Consider the following 24,859-nt stretch of genomic DNA (forward strand, 5'->3'; position numbering starts at 1 on the left):
TAATAATAATTAAAAAGAAACATATTAATGTATTATTATGCTGGTTAATCAATTCACCTTAAAATAGATCCAACCGAAACCTGGATATTCTCGCTTGGAAAGAAGACATAAGTTAAATAAGAAGATGCAGTAATCGTCGGCAATAACAGAAAATCAAAATATTTATTCAAGTCTTCAGCTGGGGAGAAAAAAACACCAGTGTAGCAGAAAGAAACACAAATGGCAAATTCTACCACTCCCAGCCACTAAGGAACTAGGTTCCCAGATGCTCCCCCAGACCCCTTCACTGCTCTGCCTCGGACCCGGGCCTGTTACTGGCCTCTTGCTGATCATTTATTTCTTCATGCTCACTAAGTGAAGACTCCTTCCAGAAAGTAGTTGTTATTACCAGGGACTGCATCAGGTGAAATATGCTGAGAGCTTGAATATCCTTTATACAAAACTTCTATTAACAATTTTTAAAAAATTGGCACCTTTTTAATAAAAGGAGAGCATGATGGATGTTATGACAAAGACTTTTATGAACATCACTTCTGTTTAAAGAAGAAAGAAGGGTGAAATAAGAGAAGTTTTATCAATAGAATATTTTATTTCTCCAAAATTAAAGAGGTTTTTCATATTTTCTTTCAGAGAATAGTGCTTCTTAAAGATCTAGAGCGACAGTGTAAGTTTAATGTTATACATATAAGTGCAAAAACAGAAGAGTTATTATTATTATCTTCTCATTATTGGTTTCTACTTCAAAAGGGACCTCTGTGTAGCCTGAGGAAAATCTTTGCTTTGTTAGGTGATGGAAGAATTAGCTGTTTGTGGGAAATTCTGAGCTCACAGTGAGTTCCAAAGGGTACAGCTGATCAAATCTCACTATCTGAAAGGTTTAGTTCCCTGGTGCTCTGTACCATGAATGGAAGAGGTGCCACATGTGCAGGAAGCCTGGCACACTGTATTCTTAGATTTATTTTGGAGGGGCCGGAGGACTGCATCCACTTTGGGATTTGTCTTTAATGGAGGATGCATTCAGGATGCTATGTGAAATTCCTGCTACTTCATGGAAATGGCTCATAACAGTCGTGGTAGTTTTCTAGCCTTGTGGCATCTGAACCACCGGGGAAATGTGGTGACTCTGCAAAGGTCTGGACCCTGTCTCGCTTCAAGTATGAGAGGCTATGCACTTTATGAGTTGTCCAGGTGATTCTGAGTCTACTACATAAAGTTCAGATGGGGTTACATAGCAGCATTGGGAAATTCAAAGTGTACGAAGATAATCATTGTCACTAGGGAATTAGCTTATGAAAGTGGGTCTCAATTATCCTTACTGAGCTTTCCTATGGGCAAGAGCAATCATCTGAAAGGGATTCCGAATCAGAGGTGGCCAACTATATCTTACCATCAAACTTATAACTTCCTACTTTTAATTGTCTTATTTATCTTCACATTCTCAATGCCTGGTGTATGGTAGGCATTCAAGATATTTTTGGGGAGGAGGGGTAAAAACGTGAATAAGTAAAACATTGAAATTAATCAATGTATTTGGGATCAAGTCTCAATTTGGGGTTCTTCAGTATTATATTCTCATTATATTAACATTCCCACCCAGTCATTCCTGGGTGGGAAAGCTCTAGCTATCCTCAGGCTATCAACAAAGACCAAATCATCCGGTTCCTTTAAAACAGAACTTAGGGAAAGATTTAAGATAGTAACTTTTCATGTATTGTCCTTTCTATAAGTGCTAAACTGAATTTAAGAATGTTACCTGTGCAACCCTTTTTATCCATTATTTTGGGCAGGTTAACAAGATTGCAGTTTCCATATTGTCTGGCTCTTACTGGACAGTCATGCGAGGCTATTGTTAGCAGTGCCCCAGAGCTGCTTTGGGCATGTGTGGGTCAGCCTCATCTCCTGTGCATTTGGCTGCTACAAGCGTGACTTGCAGAGGAGGCTCACCCCATCTGCGCTATTTTCCTTGGCACTGTGAGGCTGGCAGGGGAAAGAGCACTGGCTGCGTGTCAACTGCTCTGAATTCTGTCCATCCTTCACAAATCATCCACTTTCCCTCAAGGCCTCAGTTTTCTTCCCAGTAAAAGGGGCTGAACTCCATGTCCTTTATGGTCTGTAATGCCCAAGTGCCAGGTTTCAGGACCTCCCGCCACCCCCGCCCCACCACAACAAAGGTTTACTGTAATGCGACTGAACAACAATCATAGTGAGTCTATGAATTTGTGCCTATTTTTAAACCTTGTAACAATTTTCTAAATTTAAAATGTGGGTAATAGTGAGCCTACTACCTATATATTTTCTTTTGAGAAACCATGTGTGAACATCAGTTTGAATTCTAAGAACAAGAATCAATATTGCCTGAAGACCAATATTGAATGATGATATTTACGCTTTTGAGATGTAAGAATGGGTTGTCAGGAAAGAGATAATAGTAAAATTCAAAATAAATAAAAAATTTTAAGGGGCAACATTGCAAATGTTCTATAAACATTGGTGATGTTTTGCAGAATTTTATGCAAATTCATAAAGGGCTGATAGGTTTACTTACTACCAAAATAGGTGATGGAATATACTTTTCCTAAAGACTTCTTATATAAAGCTTGATTATTTCAGAGTGATTTTTGTATAGTCTGGTCTGAAGCAGGAGAAAAGATTCTGTGACTATTCTGGGTTACTGAGCTTTGAGTGATGGCCTGAAAGGAACTGGCCTGAATTCTGTTTGACCGCAAGAAGGCGATGGTCACCTAACCCAAGGCAATGAGGGGTCTCTCTGTACTTGGTTCAGTTTGTGCTCTGAAAACAGGCAATGTGGACACAGTTCCTTCAAGGTTCTATTTCTAAAGGTTCAGTTGTTTGATCACTACCTGGCAGGCTGCTCTTATATCTTTGCTGCCAGGTCACTGGGCAAAGACCTGTCCAGAGCTTGCAGAGTTGAGGCAGTTTCCAATAATCCCTGGAATTTGGTTAGTAGAGATAGAGGCTTAGAGAAAAGGGAGGGTAAATGGTTACGTAGGGATACAGTTGTACTCATAACATCCACTTCCTTTTTGAAAAAAAGAAAAAATGCCACCTCGTATTCCACAGGTAATGTCCAAAAACCTCTGGAGGAGTATTCCTTTGCTCGGTTCCTTTTCAAACAGGAAGTCAATATCCTGGAGTAATATTCATTCTACCTGCTGTTTCTGTTATTCCCTGCTCCCCCTTTATGGTAATTACTTTGATAACTGGTAAAACCTGAACACTTATTTCCCATTTCATTGCTATGTGCCTTAACAACACATAGCAAGCCACAGGATTCAAATAATTCGATCCAGAGAGTAAAATAGAGAGGTTTTGATCCATGGATAGGTAAATTTGACAACTTGAAAATGTCTTTTTTCATGCCATGAGCCACGACTCTGAAGCTAAATTTTAATCCGTGCCATGCCTAAGGATGTCTTTTAATTAAAATAATAATTTGAATTCATTTATTAGATATGCTTTTATAAATGCACTCTGCTTTTCAGATGTCAATTCATGATATCACTATCAGATTTCAGCTGTTTAGGAAAATTTTTTCTTTGAAACTCATAACAAGCCTTCAAAGAAGACTGTTTCCTTCTGATATATGCAAGGTATAAAATGATAGCTGCTTGTCAGCTTTACTAAGGGAGAATGGGGAAAAGACCATCCTGGTGAAAATTCATGGGAAAAGAGGACACTCCCTCAATGTGTGGCACAGCAGTAGACTGGGCAACCATTCTTTTAAAAATTAAGAATGCTTTGGTAAATTTGCATAAATTTAGCAGATGGAGTTATGAAAACGTCCTTTCTTTACCACAGTGTGTCTGAAATGCTTTTGCTTTAAAAACCTCCAAAGCGCTGGGTCTTGATTCCCATATAGATGAATTTTATTATCACAATTTCACCTCTCTTCCTATATAATGTTCAAATATCACCCTTCTTTATGGGGAGGGATAATTCAGGTAATCTGAAGTATTAGTACATTTAATTTAAGAAAGAAAAACTACCTTTAAAACATACAGAGGCACAAATTGAGCAGACAGCTACTAAAATGCAAGTTAGATTTCATGGAAAAGCAGACAGACTCAGGCCACTCTGGTTTAATATGAAAGCATTGATACATCCAATGGATTATGCACGAAAATGGCTCAGGGAACTGGGTTGGCTGGTATCATTTTAAATTTCTGGTTGATGTGGAATACTAACTCTATTTCACTACTCTTAGATTGCTCTCTTGATAGAAGTAATTTGAGATTTTGAAACTAGCTTCAAATTCGCCATGTTCAATTCTGTTGATTTCAAAGGATACTTGGACTTGGAGATATCCTGGTTAACTTAGTGATGGTATGATAATTCCTAAATGTATTCTCTGGGTTCATAAGTGTTATTTACATTTAATAGACAGATTACCAAACATTATGTGTAAGATCTGAGCTGTGTTTCTAACTTTTGAACAGCATTCATTTTGTACTTATCACTGATCAATTTTTTGTCATAATAGATTAAATCAACTAATATGTACATAAAGTCCTATAATTGTAAAGCACACACATATGCTAATTATTCTGTTCCTTAATTTTGAAAATTGTTTGAACTGATCAAGATTTTCTTAGCATTTTAAACCTCGTCTTTGTAGATTTTGCATATCTTATTGGCATAAATTTCTGGAAGTCATCTGAAACCTTCTGAAGAAGATGTGCACCAATATTAATTTCTTTCTCATTCACTTCTTAAAAAAAACACAAACAGAAAAACCTCATTTTTAGCTCCTTTGACCCATGAATGTAGACACTGCCAGCTCCTTTGACTACCATTGTGATTCTTGCTCTCTAGTAGTCAGACACTCACCTTTATCATAGAAATAAATGGAGTCTGCATTTCCTGTCCCTATTTCTTCCCAAGAGAAGAAACTAGACAAAGGCTTTCATTTCTCCCAGCCACACTGGCAGTCTCTTTTTCTCAAGAAAAATTGTTCCTAAGTAAGTTCAGTACTATCCTGAGTGATCTGTTATCATTTTTTCCCCATTACTAAATTAGTAAATAAACGAATTCTTATATAACAATATTCTTGCTCTGGTATTGGGATCACATTTGAAAAAGAAATAAAACTGCTCTTAACTGATAGTCCTTCCTTCCAAATTCTGACCATCCTGTCCTTTCTAGTGAGTTTATATTATTTTTGAGGTACACCTTTAGCTAAGAAGTTAAATAAAACCATACTTTAAAAACACTCTACATGTCTTCTACTAAATGTAAGCAAATATAAGAGGCAGTTAATAGGGTTTCAGAAAAAAGAAAGAGGAAGAGAACCTATTAGGACAGGCTTTGATCATTTAGATTCAGTAGAACCTAACTGTAAAAATCTCTGAAAATCAAGCAAGACACTGAGAAACTGGGTGATGGAGGCACATGAGCAACTCTGAAGGCCTGGACTGGCCAGTGACTGGGACAGAAGGACAAATGCACAGCTGTCTCTTCAGAGAGCCTCATAATTCCTTCAGGGACACAGACTAGATTAAGATAAGGGGGATATTTTACTTTTTATCATTTCAAAAAAACCAAAACATTTTATTGAACATGAGCAACAAGTGCCTTGACAAAGAATATATGCTGGGTGTATACACCTTATCTTCTGAGATACTTCCCTCTCTTTAGTTTCCAGGCAATTTTAAGCCAAGATAAATTAAACTAAATAGGAAGACTTGAGGAAAAGAGAAATGGGTTTGTTGAGGGCAGGTACGCTTATGGCTTGAAATGGGGCAAGTCATGGAAAGGTGTGATATTGGTAAAATGTACAGATGGCACAGCCTCTATTTCCCTTGCTTTGAAGGAACTACAGGCTTCACTCACTCGCACAGATGAGAAATTTTTCAGTAGGATTGTGTGGAGGTGAGAGGAAAGTTTCTAAGGGCCATCAGAAGAAGGCTTTTTGTACCCTTTACTCATTACCAGCAAAGTCCAACTGGTTAGTAGTATATTATAAGTAGCCCCAGGGCCTTTGCTTGGCCTTTCAAAGGAAAAATTAGTAAGTGACTACAGGACACCTAAAGGGTAGTTCTAGTTTATGACTTCCTATGAGATGAAGGAGTGGTACTCTTATTTTTTAACCTCACTTTATAGATTTTTCTGAGTATGTCCTATGGACTTGGCAAAGAATTGTGACCAACTGGTAGGTGGGTATACGTGTGTGTGTGCGTCTGTGCATGTATATGGGGTAGGGGAAGTCCCACCGCCTATTTTTAACTTTTGGAATGAAAACGTCATTTTCTGGGAACCCGGCCAAGGGTTCAGAATTGAAGCTACCTTGGAAAGAGTTTGTACAGGGCAAAAGAACCACCACCTGGTTAGGATTAAATGTAACCTCCCTATGCCTCATTTTTTCATCTATAAATGGGGATAACACTATATAATAAAAATAATAATAGTAAAATAATTACTTTCATATAATTTTTGTGAAGATGAAATAAGATAAGACACATAGAAAGCTCAGATTAATGTCACACACTTAGTCATCACTAAACCTTAGGTACCATTTTACTTTGCCCGACTCTTTGTGACACCGTGGACTGTAGCCTATCAGGCTTCTCCATCCATGGGATTTTCCAGGCAAGAGTACTGGAGTGGGTTGCCATTTCCTTCTCCAATTAATAATAATAATAATGATTATTAAAGGATCTGAGTTCTAATTCTAGCTCCTTACTAACCACTCAAAATAGTTCTCACCTCCTTGTGTTTCAACCTCATTTCTAAATTGGGAATAAACCTACTAGACCCAAACCAATTGACTTTCCCCCACCCCCATCAAACTGGATGATGAATGTGAAAAAATATATTAGAGAAAATAAAGTGTTAACAGAATGGAATGTATATTTGTGTTGTAGTCTCTGTTTTTCTGAGACTTTTTGAGCTATGCTTATACTCTGTGTCATGCTAAGAAGTGGCAGTGATACACTGTATCAGGAGCTAGTAAATAAATACGCCTTTCATGGTCGGTTGGATGGCATGGAAATGAGCTCCGCAAACGTGAGGAGCAGATGGGAAAATACAGGTAATGGCATAAATCCACACAGCATTGGGGGAAAGCCTAGAGTTCCACTATCCCAAAGCATTATGTCCAGTGAAAGCATCTAAAGTCACAGAGACTGGCAATAAAACTGCAGCTGCATCAGAAGCAGAGATGACTCAGAGTTAAAAGACAAACGCGCACACCGTGTCCAGAAATGAGGGGGTTCTGAGAGGGACAGGAATACTCTGGCAGCTCATGCAAAACAGGCACTTTCTAATCACAGGAAGCAGTCAAGACAGAGCCTCCGACCTGCAGTCCAGAGGGTTCTTACCTTTTTGACATCCCTGACCAAGTGGTACAATGTGTTTGAGGGCCCATGTCTCTGAAAACAATAAAGAAGAATCAAATGGTTTTGCTAGGCAGGGGCTCTCATTGGCAAGGAAAGAAGGATCTGGAGGGAGGGTTTCTGGTGGAGGGGCAGTTCATCAGATGAACCTTGTTCTAGTTGCTCAGTTGTACCTGTCTTTTCTAAACCAACACTGGGGCAGGTTTTTGGATTGTGGCTCCTCAAGAAAAAGCATTTGAGGTTCTAGGTTCAAACTTTGCAAAACAGGCCATCAACTCTGATGACAGCTGGGTCAAAACATTATTCAAGAGGTTAGTTGTGGAGCAGGGGGAGACACAAGGGCCAATTTAGTGCTTTAGAATTATACTTTGGCACACTGCCAATTGCAACTTGTTTATTACACACAATGAATGAGAAACTGGCTAAGGCAGGGCTTGGCAGACTTTTTCTGTAAACAGCCAGATGGTTAATATCTTAGACTTTGTGGGCCATACAGTCTTCATCCCAACATTCAACTCTGCCATTGTGCGAAAAAAAAATGTTTGTTTGCTTAAGGTAAGAGTGAAGTAAGTGGTTTGCTATCCTCTTGTCTTTCAGGATAGGAATTCCAGATGAAATAGAGGATGCCCAGTTAAATCTGAATTCCAGATAGACAATGAATAATTTCTTTTTATGTGTTTTAACTTTCATTCATTTTATTAATTCTTAATGTTGAACTGTTTTTTTCTTTGTCATATTGATGGTCTATTTGGTAGTTCTCTTTTGTATTCATGTATTTTTTATGTATCAAATTAAAAGTTTTAAATGTAACTACATCTCTTAATCTTTTGATTTACAACTTCTTTTGTTTTTATGTTTTCTCATCTTTTCCTTTTTAAATAGAGGTATAACTGACATATAACATATTAGTTTCAGGCATACAATGTAAATGATTTGTTATTTGCATATGTGGCAAAATGATCATTACAGTGTTTCTTTAGTATCTGTCACCATACATAATTCCCAATTTTTTTCTTGTACTAAGGACCATAAAGATCTATTCCCTTAGCAACTTTCAAATATGCAATATAATATTACTAACTATAGTCACTGTGTTGTACATTACATTATCATGACTTACTTTATAAATAAACTTGGAAATTTGTACATTTTGACCAATAACAATAAATAATTTTGAGTATGTCTCATGCAATAATTGAGACATACTAAAAATTATTTGTTGTTTTTCTTAAATTCACATCTAACTGGGAATTCTATATTTTTATTTGCTAAATCTGGTGACTGTGTTGGAAGATCTTGAACAGTGATGGTAAATCCTTAAGCACTGTTGGAACACATTCAAGTATTCAAGACAATCCCTGTGTACTGCCTCGACTACTAGCCCCTTCAGGCAGACATACTCATCAGAACTCTTTTTCCACTGAGGAATGCAGTATTCTGTAGGGATTAAACCTTCAAACTTTGGAGTCAGAATGCTTGTCTCCAAATCTGGCCCTGCCACTTACCGGCTGTGACCATGGACAAACTGCTTAACTGTGTCTCAGTCTTATTATCTCTAAAGTGAGTATAATAATACCACTTATCTGGTAGGGTTTTTGTTAGGACTAAATGATGAAGTGTTTATAAGTGTTTCTATAACTATAGCACTCAATAAATGTTAGCTATTCTTTCCCTGAGGCTATCCATTGTCCCATAATCCTTTTCTTTTCTTTTTTTTTTTTTTACTTTGAAATTCTATTTATTTCTGTTTTGGGCTGTACAGCTATATATATATATATATACATATATTTTAAATTTTACATAATTGTATTAGTTTTGCCAAATAACAGAGTACTCTAGGGATAGTTGATTATCATTGACTGGAGTGATGAAATCTCTTGGCCTTTCTTGATCTATAACTTTCCTACTTCTTTCCGGTAGTTGAAATAAATCACCCTACTCCCTTGATTCTCTATTCATATGAGGGTCATTCAATTCTGTATTTTATTTTATTAAAAACCCCATTATTCTTTCCTCCCCAATTTTCCTGACATGTAACATTGTGTAGCAGAGACATTACTTTGCCAACAAAGGTCTGTCTAGTCAAGGCTATGGTTTTTCCAGTGGTCATGTATGGATGTGAGAGTTGGACTGTGAAGAAAGCTGAGCGCCGAAGAATTGATGCTTTTGAACTGTGGTGCTGGAGAAGACTCTTGAGAGTCCCTTGGACTGCAAGGAGATCCACCAGTCTATTCTAAAGGAGATCAGTCCTGGGTGTTCTTTGGAAGGAATGATGCTAAAGCTGAAACTCCAGTACTTTGGCCACCTCATGCGAAGAGTTGACTCATTGGAAAAGACCCTGATGCTGGGAGGGATTGGGGGCAAGAGGATGAGATGGCTGGAAGGCATCACTGACTCAATGGACGTGAGTTTGAGTGAACTCCAGGAGTTGGTGATGGACAGGGAGGCTTGGCGTGCTGCAATTCATGGGGTCGCAAAGAGTCGGACACGACTGAACGACTGAACTGAACTGAACTGAATATTGTGTAAATTTAAGGTGTACAATGTGATAATTTGATGCTTGGATATATTGTGAAATGTCTATGGCAATAAGGTTAGTTAACATATTCAACTCAGTAATCATTTTGTTGTTGTTATGGTGAGAACATTAAAGACCTGAATCTCATAGTAAGTTTCAAATATAAAACACTGTACTGTGAAGTGCAGTCACCATGCTATACATCAGATCCCTGAAATGCATTCATCTTGTAACTGAACATTTGTGCCCTTTGGCCGTATTTCCTCATTTCCCCCATGCCTCAGCTCCGGTTTTTTGAGGAACCTCCATATTGTTTTCTACATTTGGTTCCCTTGTCTAATATTAGTTAACTGTATATGCGTGGGATTATTGCTGGGCTCTTGTTTGTGTTTCATTGGTCTATATGTCTGTTTTTATGCCAATATTACTGTTCTGATTACTGTATGTTTGTGATATAGTTTGAAATCAAGAAATGTGATGTCTCCACCTTTGTTCTTCTTTCTCATGACTGCTTTGGCTGTTCAGGGTCTTTTGTAGTTCCATGCAAATTTTAGGATTTTTTTTTTCTTTCTATGAAAAATGCCATCACAATTACATTGAATCTATAGATGGTTTTTAGTAGTATGAACATTTTAGCAATATTAAGACTTCCAATTCATGAACATGAAATAGCTTTCCACTTATTTGTGCCTTCTTCACTTTCTTTTATCAGTGTCTTACAGTTTTTGATGTATAGATCTTTCACTTCTTTAAATTTATTCCTAAGTATTTTATTGTTTTTGATGCTAAACAGAATTATTTTTTCTTTTTCAGATAGTTCACTGTTAGTGTATGTAAGTACAATTGATTTTTGTATGTGGATTTGGTACACTGAACTTTACTGAATTTATTAGTTCTAACATTTTTTTTTGTGTGTGTGTGGAGTCTTTAGAATTTTCTGTATACAAGATGCTGTCATCAGCAGAGAAATTTTACTTCTTTTCAATTTATATGAAAATTTTTATTTCTCTTTATTTTCTTGGCCTAATTTCTCTGGTCAGGGCTTCCAGTACCAAGGTGAATAGCAGTGGTAAGAGTGGGCACCATTGTCTTGTTCCTCATCTTAGAGGGAAAACATTTGGTCTTTCACTAATGAGTATGAGGTTCAGCTCAGTTCTGTCGCTCAGTCATGTCTGACTCTTTGAAACCCCATGGACTGTAGCATGCCAGACTTCCCTATCCATCAACTCCTGGTGCTTGCTCAAACTCATGTCCACTGAGTTGGTGATGCCATCCAACCACCTTATCCTCTGTTGTCCCCTTCTCCTCCTGCCTTCAATCTTTCCCAGAATCAGGATCTTTTCTAGTGAGTCAGTTCTTTGCATCAGGTGGCCAAAGTATCGGAGTTTCAGCTTCAGCATCAGTCCTTCCAGTCAGGACTGATTGGACGTCCAACCAGTCCAAATCAGGAGTGATTTCCTTTACGATTGACTGGTTTGATCTGCCTGTAGTCCAAGGGACTCTCAATGGTCTTCCTCAGCACCACAGATCAAAAGCCTCAATTTTAAAGGCATATATGGGTTTGTCGTATATGGCCTTTAAAATGTTGAGGTGTATTACTTTCATACTCAATTTGTTAAGAGTTTTTACCATGAAAAGGTGTTGAATTCTGTCGAATATATTTTCTGTATCTATGGAGATGATCATATGGTTTTTATATTTCTTTCTGTTAATGTAATGTATCACGTTTATTAATCTGTATTTGTTGAACCATCCTTGCACCTAGGGACGAATCCCACTTGTTCATGGTAGATGATCTTTTTAATGTGCTTCAATCTGGTTTGCTAGTATTTTGTTGAGAAGTTTTGCATCTATATTCATCAGAGATATTGACCTGTAGTTTTCTTTTCTTGCAGTGTCCTTATCTGGCTTTGCCATTATGGTAATGCTGGCCACATAAACTAAGTTTGGGAGCATTCCCTCCTCTTCATTTTTTGAAGAATTGGAAAATAATTGGAGTTAATTCTTTAAATGTTTGGTAGAAGTCACCTGTGAAGCCATCTGGTCCTCTGCTTTTTTTGTTGGGAGGGTTTTGATTCCTGATTCAATCTCGTTATTTATTACTGATCTGTTCAAGTTTTCCATTTTTTTGGTGACTTGGACTTAGTAGGTTGTATGTTTCTAGGAATTTATCCCTTTCTTCTACGTTGCCCTATTTGTTGGCCTATAATTGTCCATAGTAGTCTCTTGTGATCCTTTGTGTCTGTGTGGTATCAATTGTAATGTGTTCTCTTTCATTTATAATTTTATTTGAGTCTTCTTTTTTTCTTGGTAATTCTAGCGAAAGTATTATCAATTTTGCTTATCTTTTCAAAATATAAACTCTTTGTTTCATTGATCTCTTAAATTGCTTTTCTAGTCTCTTTCATTTATTTCTGCCCTGTGTTATCTCCTCCCTTTTCCTAACTTCAGACTGTTTATTCTTGTGTTTCTGCAAGGCTGCAAGGGCTGCTGGGCTTTTCAACAGGTCTAATAGCTAGGGGCCAAAACAGGCAGCAGTGGAGGCTGGAGTCAGTGGTATGTGTGCACATTTGGCTGCAGGGACCAGCTGCAGGTGCCTGTATAATGGTGGGAGCCAGTTGCAAACATACATGCAGTGTCAGAAGCCTGGGCTAACAGCAAGGGCTGGGGCCAACTGCAGGTGCGTTGGCAGATGCAGGGCCCTGGCTGTCAGCGTGCATTACTGTGGCTGCAGGGTGTTACCGTGAGTGCATGTAGACCAGTGTAGGCCAGGGACAGAAGTCTGGCCAGTGGGATACAGGGGCACAGCTAAGAAGCTCTTTGAAAGCAATCCTAGTATGCAGGCCAGTAACAGAAGATAGGGAGGGAGCTGGGCCCACAAGCAGCCTTAGAGGCTCTGACTGTTGGCATGTACCCCTGGAGCTGCAGGGTCTCCCCATGGCTGTGTGCGTGGGAGTAGAGGCCAGTGAAGGGGGCAGGGTTGGGACGTGCAGGTGCGCAGCTGGAGGGGCCTGCTGCAGATGAGCCTAGTGATGCAGGTGAGTGTCAGGAGATAGGTCTGAATCCGGGCCCACATGCAGCCTTGGCTGCTGACGTGCACTTGTGTGGCTGCAGGGTCTTATAGTTTTAGGGTCTTGTACTTCCATGGCCCTGGTGCTGGCTGTCAGCCCAGCCATGTGTGGGTACCTGGCTGGAGGTGCTAGCTTTCACAGTGTGCACAGTAGTGGGGGACAGTTGTGGGGGTCTAGGCTGGGTTCTTAAAATTATGTAGCCACAGAGGCCTGGGCTGGCCACTGGGGTGGACCCCAGGATCCAACAGGGTTGAGAGGGGAGGGTGTGGTGAGGGGCTCAGGTGATTGGTGTCTATGAATGCAAATATTTGTAGAGCAAAAACTAGTGAAATCTGCAGGGTTCTCTGGAGGCTTTGCTGGCCATTGGTTTCTTTAGTAGTGAAAGCTGCCAGGGTCCTCTACAGAGTAGGTCACTGGGAACTGTGGTCACTCAGCTGTCAGCCTGGCTGACACCGTGTTCCCGGCCATCACAGAATGTCTCAGATTTGCAGGTCTCTGGGTAGGGTGAATCCTTTGTGTGGTGCTCTGAAAGGCTCACCAGTCTCTTTTCCAGAGGGGGGACTCCTTCTAGCTGAGGAGCTTCCTCTTGGCACCAAGCTGCGCCAGCCTCAGGGGACAGGGTGATACAGGCACAAAGAAACTGTTCTTCTCTTTTTTGTGTGGTTAGTTTCAGATTTTTTTTTTTTTTGGTTCCACTGTTTTGCTGAAGTTTTCTTAATTGGACTCCTGAGCTCTCCTAGAGCTGTCTTTGTTGTGAATAGCTGTCTAATTGCTGATCTTTGTGGAGGAACAAAGGCTAGGTCTTCCACTCTGCCATTTTGGCCCATTATTACTGAAAGCCTTAGTGTGCTGAACTGAAAAAATACTGTAGAGAAAACAGAAGTGTGGGGCCACTCTGCTAAGTTGTTTTCTGCTTCCCGCAGTGGGAATCTTATAGAGCCAGGCTGGCAGCTGCTAATCCCTGCTTCTGGCTGGGGAGAGGTCAATAAGCTCCATCTCATTAGTGCTGAGGGTGGTGGGACAAAGGAACACTGTGACAAATGAGGGTCTCTGAGAAAGACGTTTTGGTTCAATACTGGCTCCTTTGTTTACTTAGAAACTTTGAATCTTGAATAAGCCAATTCTCTTCTTGGCCTCAGTTTCTTCATCTATAAAATGGAGAGAAACAATATTCTTTAAACTTCATTGGATTTTTCTGAGCATCAGCTCAGAGCTGATGTACTTAACTCACTGAATAGTCTCAAAAACTTCATAAATAGCAGTTTTTCTTTTGATTACTTCTTGATATCCACAGTGAATGAATTAACAAATTGTTATAAAAACAAAGCAAAAAAATCTTCCTGGGTAACTCCAAACAAGAAGTTTTTACATTTTATCCTGTTATACTGCAGTGAATGAACTTCATAGTGCTGAGGATAACAAGATGGTGCAGGATAGTTAACTGGCCTCCTTTGATGGTTGGAGTTAAATCAGTCCTGCTCTGCTCATTGTCTCACACACTGTGGGTTTACAGAACAAAGTATGTTCTAATTTCCAGAGCCTTGTAGTTTTGCATAAGGACCTAAGAACATTACCTTTTGGTGATCATGTAACTTTCTGCCTCTTAGATCCTGACAACTGAGCAGTTAAAACAAGTGGATTTCTGGTGACTTGGTGTTTGCTGTCTAAGGGAGCATTTGTGAAAAATGATCCATGCATTTGGAGGGGAAGGCAGGGACTCACATTCATGTTGGGGGCAGGAGAAGGTAAAACAAAAAAATTAGAGAAAATAAAAAGTGCCTTAGCTTGGTCCTACCGTATTGTACAATTCCTCTAGTCTGGAGATGGTGAGAAAACGATGCATGCTTACTCCATTCTCTATAAGTAATTTCACAAAATCCACTCTGTCCAGAACTAAGGCATCCAACATGGCTTGCTCCAGAGACCCCACCTGCAAATCAAGTCACTGAGTTAGTCTGCCCTAAGGTCTAAAGATAAAATTTTCTGGCATTTTCCTGAAAACTTTAGAAATGGATGTCTTTGACATCTGGTAAACCTTTAGCACCTCCAAGGACATGCTAGCAAGAGTATCTCAATTTCACTTTTGGGACACCCACACTCTCTCCTGTATTTTGGGGCTTGTCTTTGCAAACAAAACACAGGGCTGTCTAGTTCTAAAAGCTATTTTCTCCCCTCTAAACCTCTTCTTTGTTCTAGATTCTGAGAAGGTTCAGGGTTTATAAGGCTTTTCCTCTTCCAACTCTCTAACCAAACTTCTACAAAAACACTAAAGTGCCAAAGTGAGTATTTTGCTATCTTCATTTTCATCTTCCTTAGGCTCTAAATTCCTTGGGTCACAAAGAGTTGGACACAACTGAGCGACTTCACGACTTAGGCTCTAAATTAGATTCCTGACTGACTTAAGAAGAGGGATCTAATAAATAGGCCAGAAAGTAGACTGCTTTTTCTCTTTTTCTTTTTTTAGTTGAGCATCATTACCTTGCCTCCATCTTGCCCATTTCTACAGGGAGACCCAGTAACTATTTAGGTCATTTGGTCTGTTTACTAGGGTTTTATTTAATTTCTTTCACAAAATTTCTCAGAGACTCTGTGACAAATCTTTCTACACTAGTAATCCACTGGCACTAAAGGAAGCCAGAGGGTTTCAATCCCAGGCAGAAGCTCTCTGGGACAGAGAGGGTTGAAAAATACCTGTACACGGGGTGTTTTCCTTCAGTGATTCCAGGCACAGAAATCAAATTCCAGACTGCTGGCTGTCTCCTGGGGATACAGGCATACACCAGCCAATGGCCAATTTTCCAAGTTTTTATTTTTGGTAGACCCAATTGAGGGAAACAAACCAAGAACGGTTATATAAAGCTTTGGTTGCCTCTCTGTTGTTCTTGGGTACAGGGAGGACCTGTGCTCAGCCTCCAGGACCAGATGGCACCTGCACGTGGAAGCCTGCAAATTCTGCATCCTGTCGTGTGACCCGGTCCCACACCAGCCTGGGGTGCCATCACGCGGCAGCAGCAACCTCCAGGACAACCAGAAACAAACTGCTAATTCCACTCCTTTCTTAATTTTAATTAATACAATTTTGTTTCATACATGTATTATATAAAAAAAAGGCATATAAAAGAAATAGCATTAGTTGCAGCTAAACATTGCTACCAAAGGCCTTGAGAGATGGAAATGTTTGGAACATTTGGTGTTATACCACCAGGTGGCAGTGTTTTCCTAAATATGAGAAAGGGAGCCGAGGACAGCTACAAAGGAATATTTCTACCTTAAAGAGAAAGCAGTGGTTTCTGGAGTCGCTCTCAGAGATACCTTAAACAAATACCCTTGCCCAAGCAAGCGTGCTTTTCAGGGGTGATGACATATACTCTACCGGCCACTGTTGCCCATAAATAAAGATCTGGCTGCGGGCGATGTCGACTCTGTTCCAGGCTAAAGCTAGGCTCAGTTGGTCTGGGGCTGAGGCGTTGGCTCCTGCATACACAAAAGCAGAAGAGAGAGAGAACACAGTCAGTTGTTATACCAAGAAGACCTGCTCCAACACTCTCCAATCCACCTCCTCTTCCTGAAAAGTAGACCTGGCTGTATAGCGTGGGTTCTCAAACTTGGCAGTATTGCCAATTTGAGCAGGATAATTATACTGTCTTATGCGTTGTAGAATATTTAGTTCCATCTCTGGACTTAACCCAACAGATGCCAATATCACCTCTGCCACCAAGTCATGACAATCAAAAATGCCCCCCGGGGTAAGGAAGACACTATTAACCTGATCGCTGCTCTACAGTTTTTCTAGTCAAGGTGTGGCCCCTGGGGCAGCAGCAGCCGCATCACCTGGGCGCTTGTTAGAGATGCAGAACCTCAGGCCCCACCCAACCTACTAAATAAGAATCTGTACTCAAAAAGATCGCAGGTGATTGCTGTGCATGTTGATGTTTGAGAAGCGTTGCTCTACAATATACGTTGTTTCTGCTGGCCAATCACAGGTTTCAAGGATTTGAATTGTATATTGCATCGTGATGGTGTCCTCACCAACTAGTGAGCCAGCTTTAACACTCTGCTGAAAAAGAGTTAAGATCTTTTAAGAGAAAGGCAAAAAAGTGGCTGAGGTTTACTTTGATTTGTGAGTATAAACCACTGAATAACTTCTCAGTTTCCCATTTTTCTCCATGCTCTGTCACTAGAGCTGCACTAAGTACAGGCAACTTTTTATTTTTAGATTTACTTATTTTTTTATAGAGCTTCCAGGTGGTGCTAAGAACCTGCCTGCCAGTGCAGGAGACATAAGAGACATGGATTTGATCCCTGGGTCAGGAAGATCCCCTGGAGAAGGAAATGGCAACCCACTCCAATTTTCTGGCCTGGAGAATCTCATGGACAGAGAAGCCTGGCAGGCTACAGTCCATGGGGTCACAAAGAGTTAGACACGACTGAAGTGACTTAGCGAGTTTATTTTATGTTTGGTTGTGTTAGGTCTTTGTTGCAGTGCATGGGCTTCTCACTCTGGTGTTTCTTTTGTTGTGGGGCATGGGGCTCTCGGCACCCAGCCTCAGTAGTTGCGGCTCACAGGCTTAGGTGCACTTAGGCATAGGGATCTTCCCAGATCAGGGGTTGAACTAGTGTCCCTTGCATTGTAAGGCAGATTCTTAACCCCTGAACCACCAGGGAAGCCCCTATACGTGACTAATCTAAATTAATTAAAATTAAGTAAAATTAAAACCTTAACTCCTCACCCATCCTAGCCACACTTAAAATGCTCAGTAGCCACGTGTGCTGTGGCCTTTGAATTGGAGTGTGTAGATACAGAACAGTTCCAGCATCACAGCAATGGTCTACTGCGACAGAGCTGGTCTAGGTCAATGCACCCTGTCCAAAAATGCAAACTGCCAAGCAGCTGGATGTGAGACTGAGGATGGTTCGGTGGAGAGAACACTGGGTTATAGTCAGAGGATCTGAGTCTGCTGTTTGCTGCTGTGTGGCACTGGACCTCTCTAAACCATTGTTTTATCGTTTGTAAATAGGGACAATAAGAGTTATCCTGTTTACCCAGCTGAGATGTGAGACTGAAATGAGATCATATAAATGAACTCACATGCAAACAGGGTTATTTCAATTCATTGATATCTTTGGTGTGTTGGGCGTGAGACATCCCTAAACATGCTCCCGACTTCATGCTGCTGGATGTCCTCCTGTACCATCAGGGGAGCAGCATAAAGAGATAACACTCTCACCTGGCTCAGATATTTTGGATTGCAAATTTGGCACATTCACATGTTATCATATGTAAAGTCCCAAATAATCCTTGGAATTGGGTCTTACTGTCTCCATTTGACAGATGATACTGAGGTCCAGAGAAGTTAAAGATCAAACAGCTACCAACAGAGAGGAAACAGAATAAACATTCATAATGCCAGGGGTGAGATTCAGAGTCACTGCTGATTCTGATGTTTGTGAAGGAAGGAGGGACAGAAAATGCTGATGTTGCCCATTCCTCTGGGTTCTTTGGCAGCAGAAGCCCAAAGCAAGAAGCTGGGGATATGGCTGCTGTATCAGTGATTCCCAGTCTCTGCTGTACATTAGGATCACATGTGAATCTTTTAAACCATCCCGCTGCCTAGGTCACACCCCAAACCAATGATATCATAGTGCCTTGCGTGGCAAACTAGGTGCTGATAATTTTTAAGTTCTCCAGGTATTTTCAATGTGCAGCAGAATTTTGGGAAAACTATGCTACATGCTTCTTTTCCCTGCTTACCCTGACCTCTTCCCTCTGGGCTTTGAGATAATGATGTGAAGAACTAGGCAAGTGTTCTCTAGATGAGCCCTTCTCAAATTTGATCATGCATACAATAAACTGGAGAGCTTTTTAAAACACAGATTCTTGGGCCCCACCTCTAAAGATTCTGATTTAGTAGGTCTGGGGGTGGGACACGAGTTTCTGATTTCTAATTAGCTCCCAGGTGATGCTGCTGATCCAGGGCCACCCTTTGAATAACAAGGCCCTAGAGAGCTTTGGTGCTGTGTTCCCTTCACAAGTCAAAGGGTATTTCTGATTCTGCTGTCCAGACATTGATGGGTTCAGTAGAAATCACATACTTGTACTAAATTAATTAGGAATTATACTAATTGGACTGATTAATATTAATTGAATTTACATAGGGATTTTTTCCGTTAAGAAAAGTACTTCTTGTCTCCTCAGACAACGGCAGGAACTGTAAGCTCATACCAGGGTAACTGACATAAATAAGCAATAAATAGGAATATGTCAGAATGTACTGTCAATATTTTGAAGGAGAATAAAAAGTGAAGGCTCATTGGAATTGCATTTGGAAAAGCAGCACTTCATGCTACCCCCAGGTAAGGAAGCTTAGCTGCTCTGTTGGTCCTTGCTGACCCGCTGTAATGGTTTAATCATTTCCTTTGCCATTTGTATGTCACCCAAGTCAATAGTAGTCACACAAATCTGAAGAAGAACACACAGCAGGAAGCAGTCATTGAGGTCAACATAAGCTGCCTGAATGTAATTGGATAAGTGTCAAATGAAAGCATGAAACTGATGAGTCTTGACTTCAAAAATTGAAAATATATCACTCAGGAACAGTCCTACATGACAGTTTGGATCAGTGGTTCTCAACTAGGGTAACCAACCGTCCTAGTTTGCCTGGTACTGTCACAGAAATTTCTACATCCTGGGAGATGCCTTAGTCCTGCACAAACCTGGATGGCTGGTCACTCTAATCTCAACTATGGTTGTACACTGAAATTTTCTGGAGAGTTTTAAGGAATCATGCCTGTGATGCCTCCTCAGAGACTCTGATTTAACTGGCCCTGGGCATTGCAGTTTTTAAAAGTTTTAAAAGAGCTTTTAAGAACTAGAGGTTCTTATCCTTATCTACACATTAGAACTGTGAAGACAAGGTTAAGAACCTCGAGTCTAAATAACACATCATCATTCATTCACTCATTCATTTGCTTATTCATTTATTTATGCATTCAAAGATACTGACTTCATGCCTTCACATATGGCAACTACTATGCCAGTATGAAGACCAAGGTGAATAAGACAAAATTCTTCATCCAAAGAGCTTATATTCTAGAGATGAAGAGAAGTCTATAGTTAAATACCCTATTTAATGCCATCATACACTTACCTGCTCAACAGATATTTACCGAATAACTTTGGTGCCAGAGACTGTTTAGCACTGAATGTCTGATAGTGAACAAGATAGCTAAGGTCACTCTTTTCTACTTACTTTTACTACTGGAGGTGTAACACTCAGAAAATAGATAAATAAACAAACTGTTACACAGTATACTTTCAGAATGTATAAGTGCTATGAAGGAACAGTGTGATTCCCAGGTTATATGGGACCTATGTATACATAAAAAGTTTGAGTTATTCCAAATAAATGTGGCAGTACCATTCAGGTGACCCATTTCACATGACCCCAGGACAAAAGTAGTGTACCAGTCAGCTGGAGTGATCTGCTGGCTAGGCTGCCCTCCTGAAACCAGGGCTGGACATGGAGCCACTGGATACTTCATAGCACAACTCTGAGAGTTCTTTGGGGCATCTGATTGACCCCGTGTAGGAAATAGAAGTTTCAAAAATGCCCTGAAGTATTGAAATTGGTCTGGGGTCTATGCAGGTCTGGTATGGGCTCAGTGCCCACCCTCTCTCCCCCTCCTGCCTATCATACTGCAGCCCTGGTTGGTGCTGGATCCCAGGTGACCATGGAGAAGGCCCTTTAAAACACAGGTCTAAGGACGGTACTGATAATGATCAGGGTGGTGGAGCTGCTCTGTTAAAATGAGTGAACAGGAGACTTGCCTGAGAGTAATAATACTTGAACAAAGACCTAAATGATTAGAAAAAGCCATCATATGAAGAACGGGCAGGGGCTGGGGGAGACATTCTAGGAAGAGGAAACATCAAGTGCAAAGGCCCTGCTATAGAAATGAATACAAGCAAGTATAAGAATTAAAATATGGTTTTATTATTTCCTCTTTTTTCAGGTGATCAGGGAGGATTTAAATGCATGATTAATGGCCACATGTGGTTTTAGGGGATTAGTTCACTAGAACAAATGAGATGAGGAAAGGTATTCTAGCCAAGGGAATAGCATTTGCAAAGACTGGGGAGTTAAATAGCTCAGTGAATTTGGAAAATTGATGGGAAGACACTGAAGATTCAACGTTTGGGGTATAGTATAAGTTAGAAGCAGAGAAAGATGGAGCTAGAATAGGAGGACTTATAAATGATATGGAGTTTTGTTTTATCCTTAAGTCATACAGAAACCACTGGAGGACTCTGTATCAGAAACAACGCAATATGATTTATGTCTTAGGAAAATCACTTTGGGAGAAGTGTGAAGAATGGATTGGAAGAGCATTGGGATAGAGCGAAGAGAGGCTGTTAGGAAAGTTTTGCAATATTCTAGGAAAGGTATAATGAGAATCTGAAGAGGCATCTTTGATGGAGGGAAATTTAGAAAGCAAAACTGATAGGCTTTGGTGAAATTTAAAGTGGGAGGCAAGAGAGAAAGAGAAGTAAAAGGTGATCACCTTGTCTCTAGCTTGGAAGCCCAACTGAGATTGGCAATGCAAGATTAACACAAGCATTTGGGGGCAGAAAAATCCATTCTTGTATATGTTGAGCTTAAAATGCCTGTGGTATATCCAGGTGGAAATGATCAGAGGCCACTAGATATTGAGGTCTGGGGCAGGGCAAGGGTCAGGCCTGGAGAAAGAGAATTGGGGAATATTAGCACGAAGGTGCGGAGAAGGCAATGGCACCCCACTCCAGTACTCTGGCCTGGAAAATCCCATGGACAGAGGAGCCTGGTAGGCTACAGGCCATGGGGTCGCCAAGAGTTGGACACGACTGAGCGACTTCACTTTCACTTTTCACTTTCATGCATTGGAGAAGGAAATGGCAGCCCACTCCAGTGTTCTTGCCTGGAGAATCCCAGGGACGGGGGAGCCTGGTGGGCTGCTGTCTATGGGGTTGCACAGAGTCGGACACGACTGAAGCAACTTAGCAGCAGCAGCAGCATGAAGGTGACAAGAAGAGTGCAGAGGATGGGTAAATGAATAACAGTAATACTTAAAAAGTATGAAAGTACAGCAACTTTTTAGAAAGAAGCACAAAATAAAACAAACCCCCCCCAGAAGGATAGGAAGAGAACTAGTGGTGACAGTGTCCTAAACTATGGAAGAGAGGTTCTCAAGAAAGAGGGAATGGTCAATAGGGCAGAGGTGGCAAAGAGGGCAAGTGAAAAAGACTGGCCTTCCTTTTCCATAATTCTTCTCATTACTGGGAACCAGCTTATGTATCTATTAGTCTGGTACTTATTTCCTTTACCAGGATGTCTATAGGAGGTCAGGGACTGCGCCTCCTTTATTCACTGTTGTATTCTCAGAGTTCAGAACAGGGCTTGGCACATAATAGATGTTGAATGACTATTTGTTGAATGAATAAATGAACCCAAAAGTGAGCACTGGATTTGTCGATTAAGAAGTCCTTGATGAAATCAGCTGTGTACCTTCAGTAGCGAGTGGGAATGGAAGCATGTACCCAAACTCTTCCCTCAAGGAAACTGCAATCTAATAAGAATGAAGGTAGAATGAGAAAAAAGGACAGATATGACCAATATGCAAATCACTATATCAAAGGACACGGCAGTAAGTGCTGTGAAATCTATACAAGTAGGTCCAGGGCACTTGTTGTCAGTTGAGTCAGAGCCACCTTAAGGAGGAAGTAGAATTTGCTGAGAGAGGGGATGGATGAAGGAGACTTGAACAAATGGAGTTTGTGGTAGGCTGACGGTGCCCTCACCTCTTAAAGATGTCAATGTCCTGATCCTGGGAACCAGTGAAGCTGTTACTTTATATGGCAGATGAATTTTGTAGCTGTGATTAAGTTAAGATTTTGAGATGGGGAGATTGTCCTGGATTATCTGGTGGGCCTAACGCAATATAATCACAAGAGTTCTTATAAGAGGAACACAAGGGGATCAAAGTAGTAGCAGGATATGTGAAGACGAAAGCAACAAGTTGGATTGATGTAAGATTGATGCCAGGCAAGAACCACAAGTAAAGGAATGAAGACAGCCCCTGGAAGCTGAAAAAGGCAAGGGCATGATTCTCCTCTGAAGCCTCTAGAAGGAATATAACCCTGCTAACATCTTAATTTTAGACTTCTGGCCTCCAGAATTATGAGTAAATTTTGCTATTTCAAGCCACTAAGTTTATGATAATTTGGTATGGTATCAATTCTCAGATTTTAACATGCATATGATACATATAGGGATCTTGTTTAAATGGTAATTCTGACTCAGTTGATCTACCGTGGAGCTCGCCGTTATGTTTCTCTAGACAGCATGCATTAGTTCTCTATTGTGATCATGATAAAATTAGTGCGTGTACATGCACCTTCTCTCCCTTTCCTTTCCTCCACCGTCCAATCTTAGAATATTAGGTTATGTTATACTCTGTGCTGTCAAATACGATTACATTTCTTTTTACTAATACTTGAGTTGTGTCTTAAGCTATATTCCCTAGGCAAAAGGAACATTATATTATACTGGGCAAAAAGCCTAGCAATTCTACCTTCATCCTTTTTTCCTTCACTCAATTTTTTTGTTGCTGTATTATTTCTACCTTGTTATGGAAGTAATATTTATATTCCTGTCTGTTACTCAAATTCCTATTTTTATCTTAGTTCTATTAGAATTTAGTATCAATGCTCACAGTGATTTTACCAACCAAACATCTCTTGGTTGGTAGCTTGAATTCTCTAATATTTTTTTGAAGAGGAATTGGAGAGAAAAGTATTTCCAAAGTTCTAGACTGTTTTGTTTTTTTAGTAGTCATTACAGTTGAATGACATCGGTTCAATATAAAATCTGTTCCCCTGTTGTCTCCTGGCATTGAATGATACTGAAAGAAGGTCTGAAACCAGCTTGATTTTCACCTCATAAAAGACTTGATTATTTTTCCTGGAGACCCAAAGTAGCTTTTATTTTTCTTTGAAGTTCAGTCACTTTAATAGGATTTTAAGTGTGGGTGTTGAAGATTCTGAGTCCAATTTTTTTTTCCCCCTGGCATAAAGTGGCCCTTTCAATATCCAGATCAGGGTTTTAAAATTCTTTAATAAAAAATTATTAAATTATATTTTTAAATTATGTAATTATATTTCAAAGTATTTGTTTTGATCCATTATTTTGGTTTTCTTCTCTGGAGTCACCAGTTATGTTTATGTTGGATCTATCTTCTATAAATATAACTTCTCTTTAATCCCAATTAACTCTATTAATTTAATTTCATTTTTGTTTCCCTCATTTCTAGTCTTTGTGTTCAGCACTAGGTTTTTCAAAATGTATATTTGATCTTGTACTGTTTCCCATTTCTTCTGCAATTCTGTGATCATTTTATTCCCACCCCCGTCCCCCCACTTCACTCCTGAGCACTTGATCTCCTCTTGCTACCTGACCTACTCTCACCTGAATTTTGGTATTCCAGCTCTGAAGTATTTCTTCATGGATAAGTGCTTCATTGAGATTTAATTTTTTTAGGGTTCATGGTAAAATATTTATTCATAATGTTCATCTGTTCCCCAAAAACATTTTTTTTTAGAGTAATTAGTCTTCTGTAAACACATTTTGCTCTTTTGTTATTTTTTTCTTAGAATCTATCTTTATGCTAATTCCTTTTTTGTGTTTATCATTTAGTGAGTTGGGTCATAAAAGGTCCAGAGTAGCACTGAAGGTTAGTTAGTATTTGCAGCTGGAAGGTTTTCTTCCCAGCGTCACTAAAGGAAAATTCCCTCGGGTTATCTGATTAATTCTGTATGTGGCTCATCTCCTCAATTCATATGTACTAAATCAGGATCGGGAGAGTCTCCTACCACTATCCAACTC

General features: G+C 40.0%; 1 protein-coding gene across 9 annotated transcripts in view; it reads right to left on the bottom strand.

Moving 5' to 3' along the window:
- The window catches only part of TRPM3 (transient receptor potential cation channel subfamily M member 3), a 608,143-nt gene that overhangs the window by 92,181 nt on the left and 491,103 nt on the right, over nucleotides 1-24,859 (bottom strand). For 7 of the 9 annotated variants that reach the window (XM_061425527.1, XM_061425525.1, XM_061425533.1 and 4 more), the window contains 4 exons: nucleotides 16,315-16,415; nucleotides 14,737-14,871; nucleotides 7,338-7,388; nucleotides 58-93 (listed from right to left, as the gene is read on the bottom strand). In XM_061425527.1, coding sequence (XP_061281511.1) covers nucleotides 58-93; nucleotides 7,338-7,388; nucleotides 14,737-14,871; nucleotides 16,315-16,415 — 323 coding nt within the window. The remainder of the gene's footprint in view (nucleotides 1-57; nucleotides 94-7,337; nucleotides 7,389-14,736; nucleotides 14,872-16,314; nucleotides 16,416-24,859) is intronic. The other 2 variants (XM_061425528.1, XM_061425526.1) reach the window with 1 other exon arrangement.

Source organism: Bos javanicus, chromosome 8 (genome assembly GCF_032452875.1).
Source record: "Bos javanicus breed banteng chromosome 8, ARS-OSU_banteng_1.0, whole genome shotgun sequence".
Classification (NCBI taxonomy): domain Eukaryota; kingdom Metazoa; phylum Chordata; class Mammalia; order Artiodactyla; family Bovidae; genus Bos; species Bos javanicus.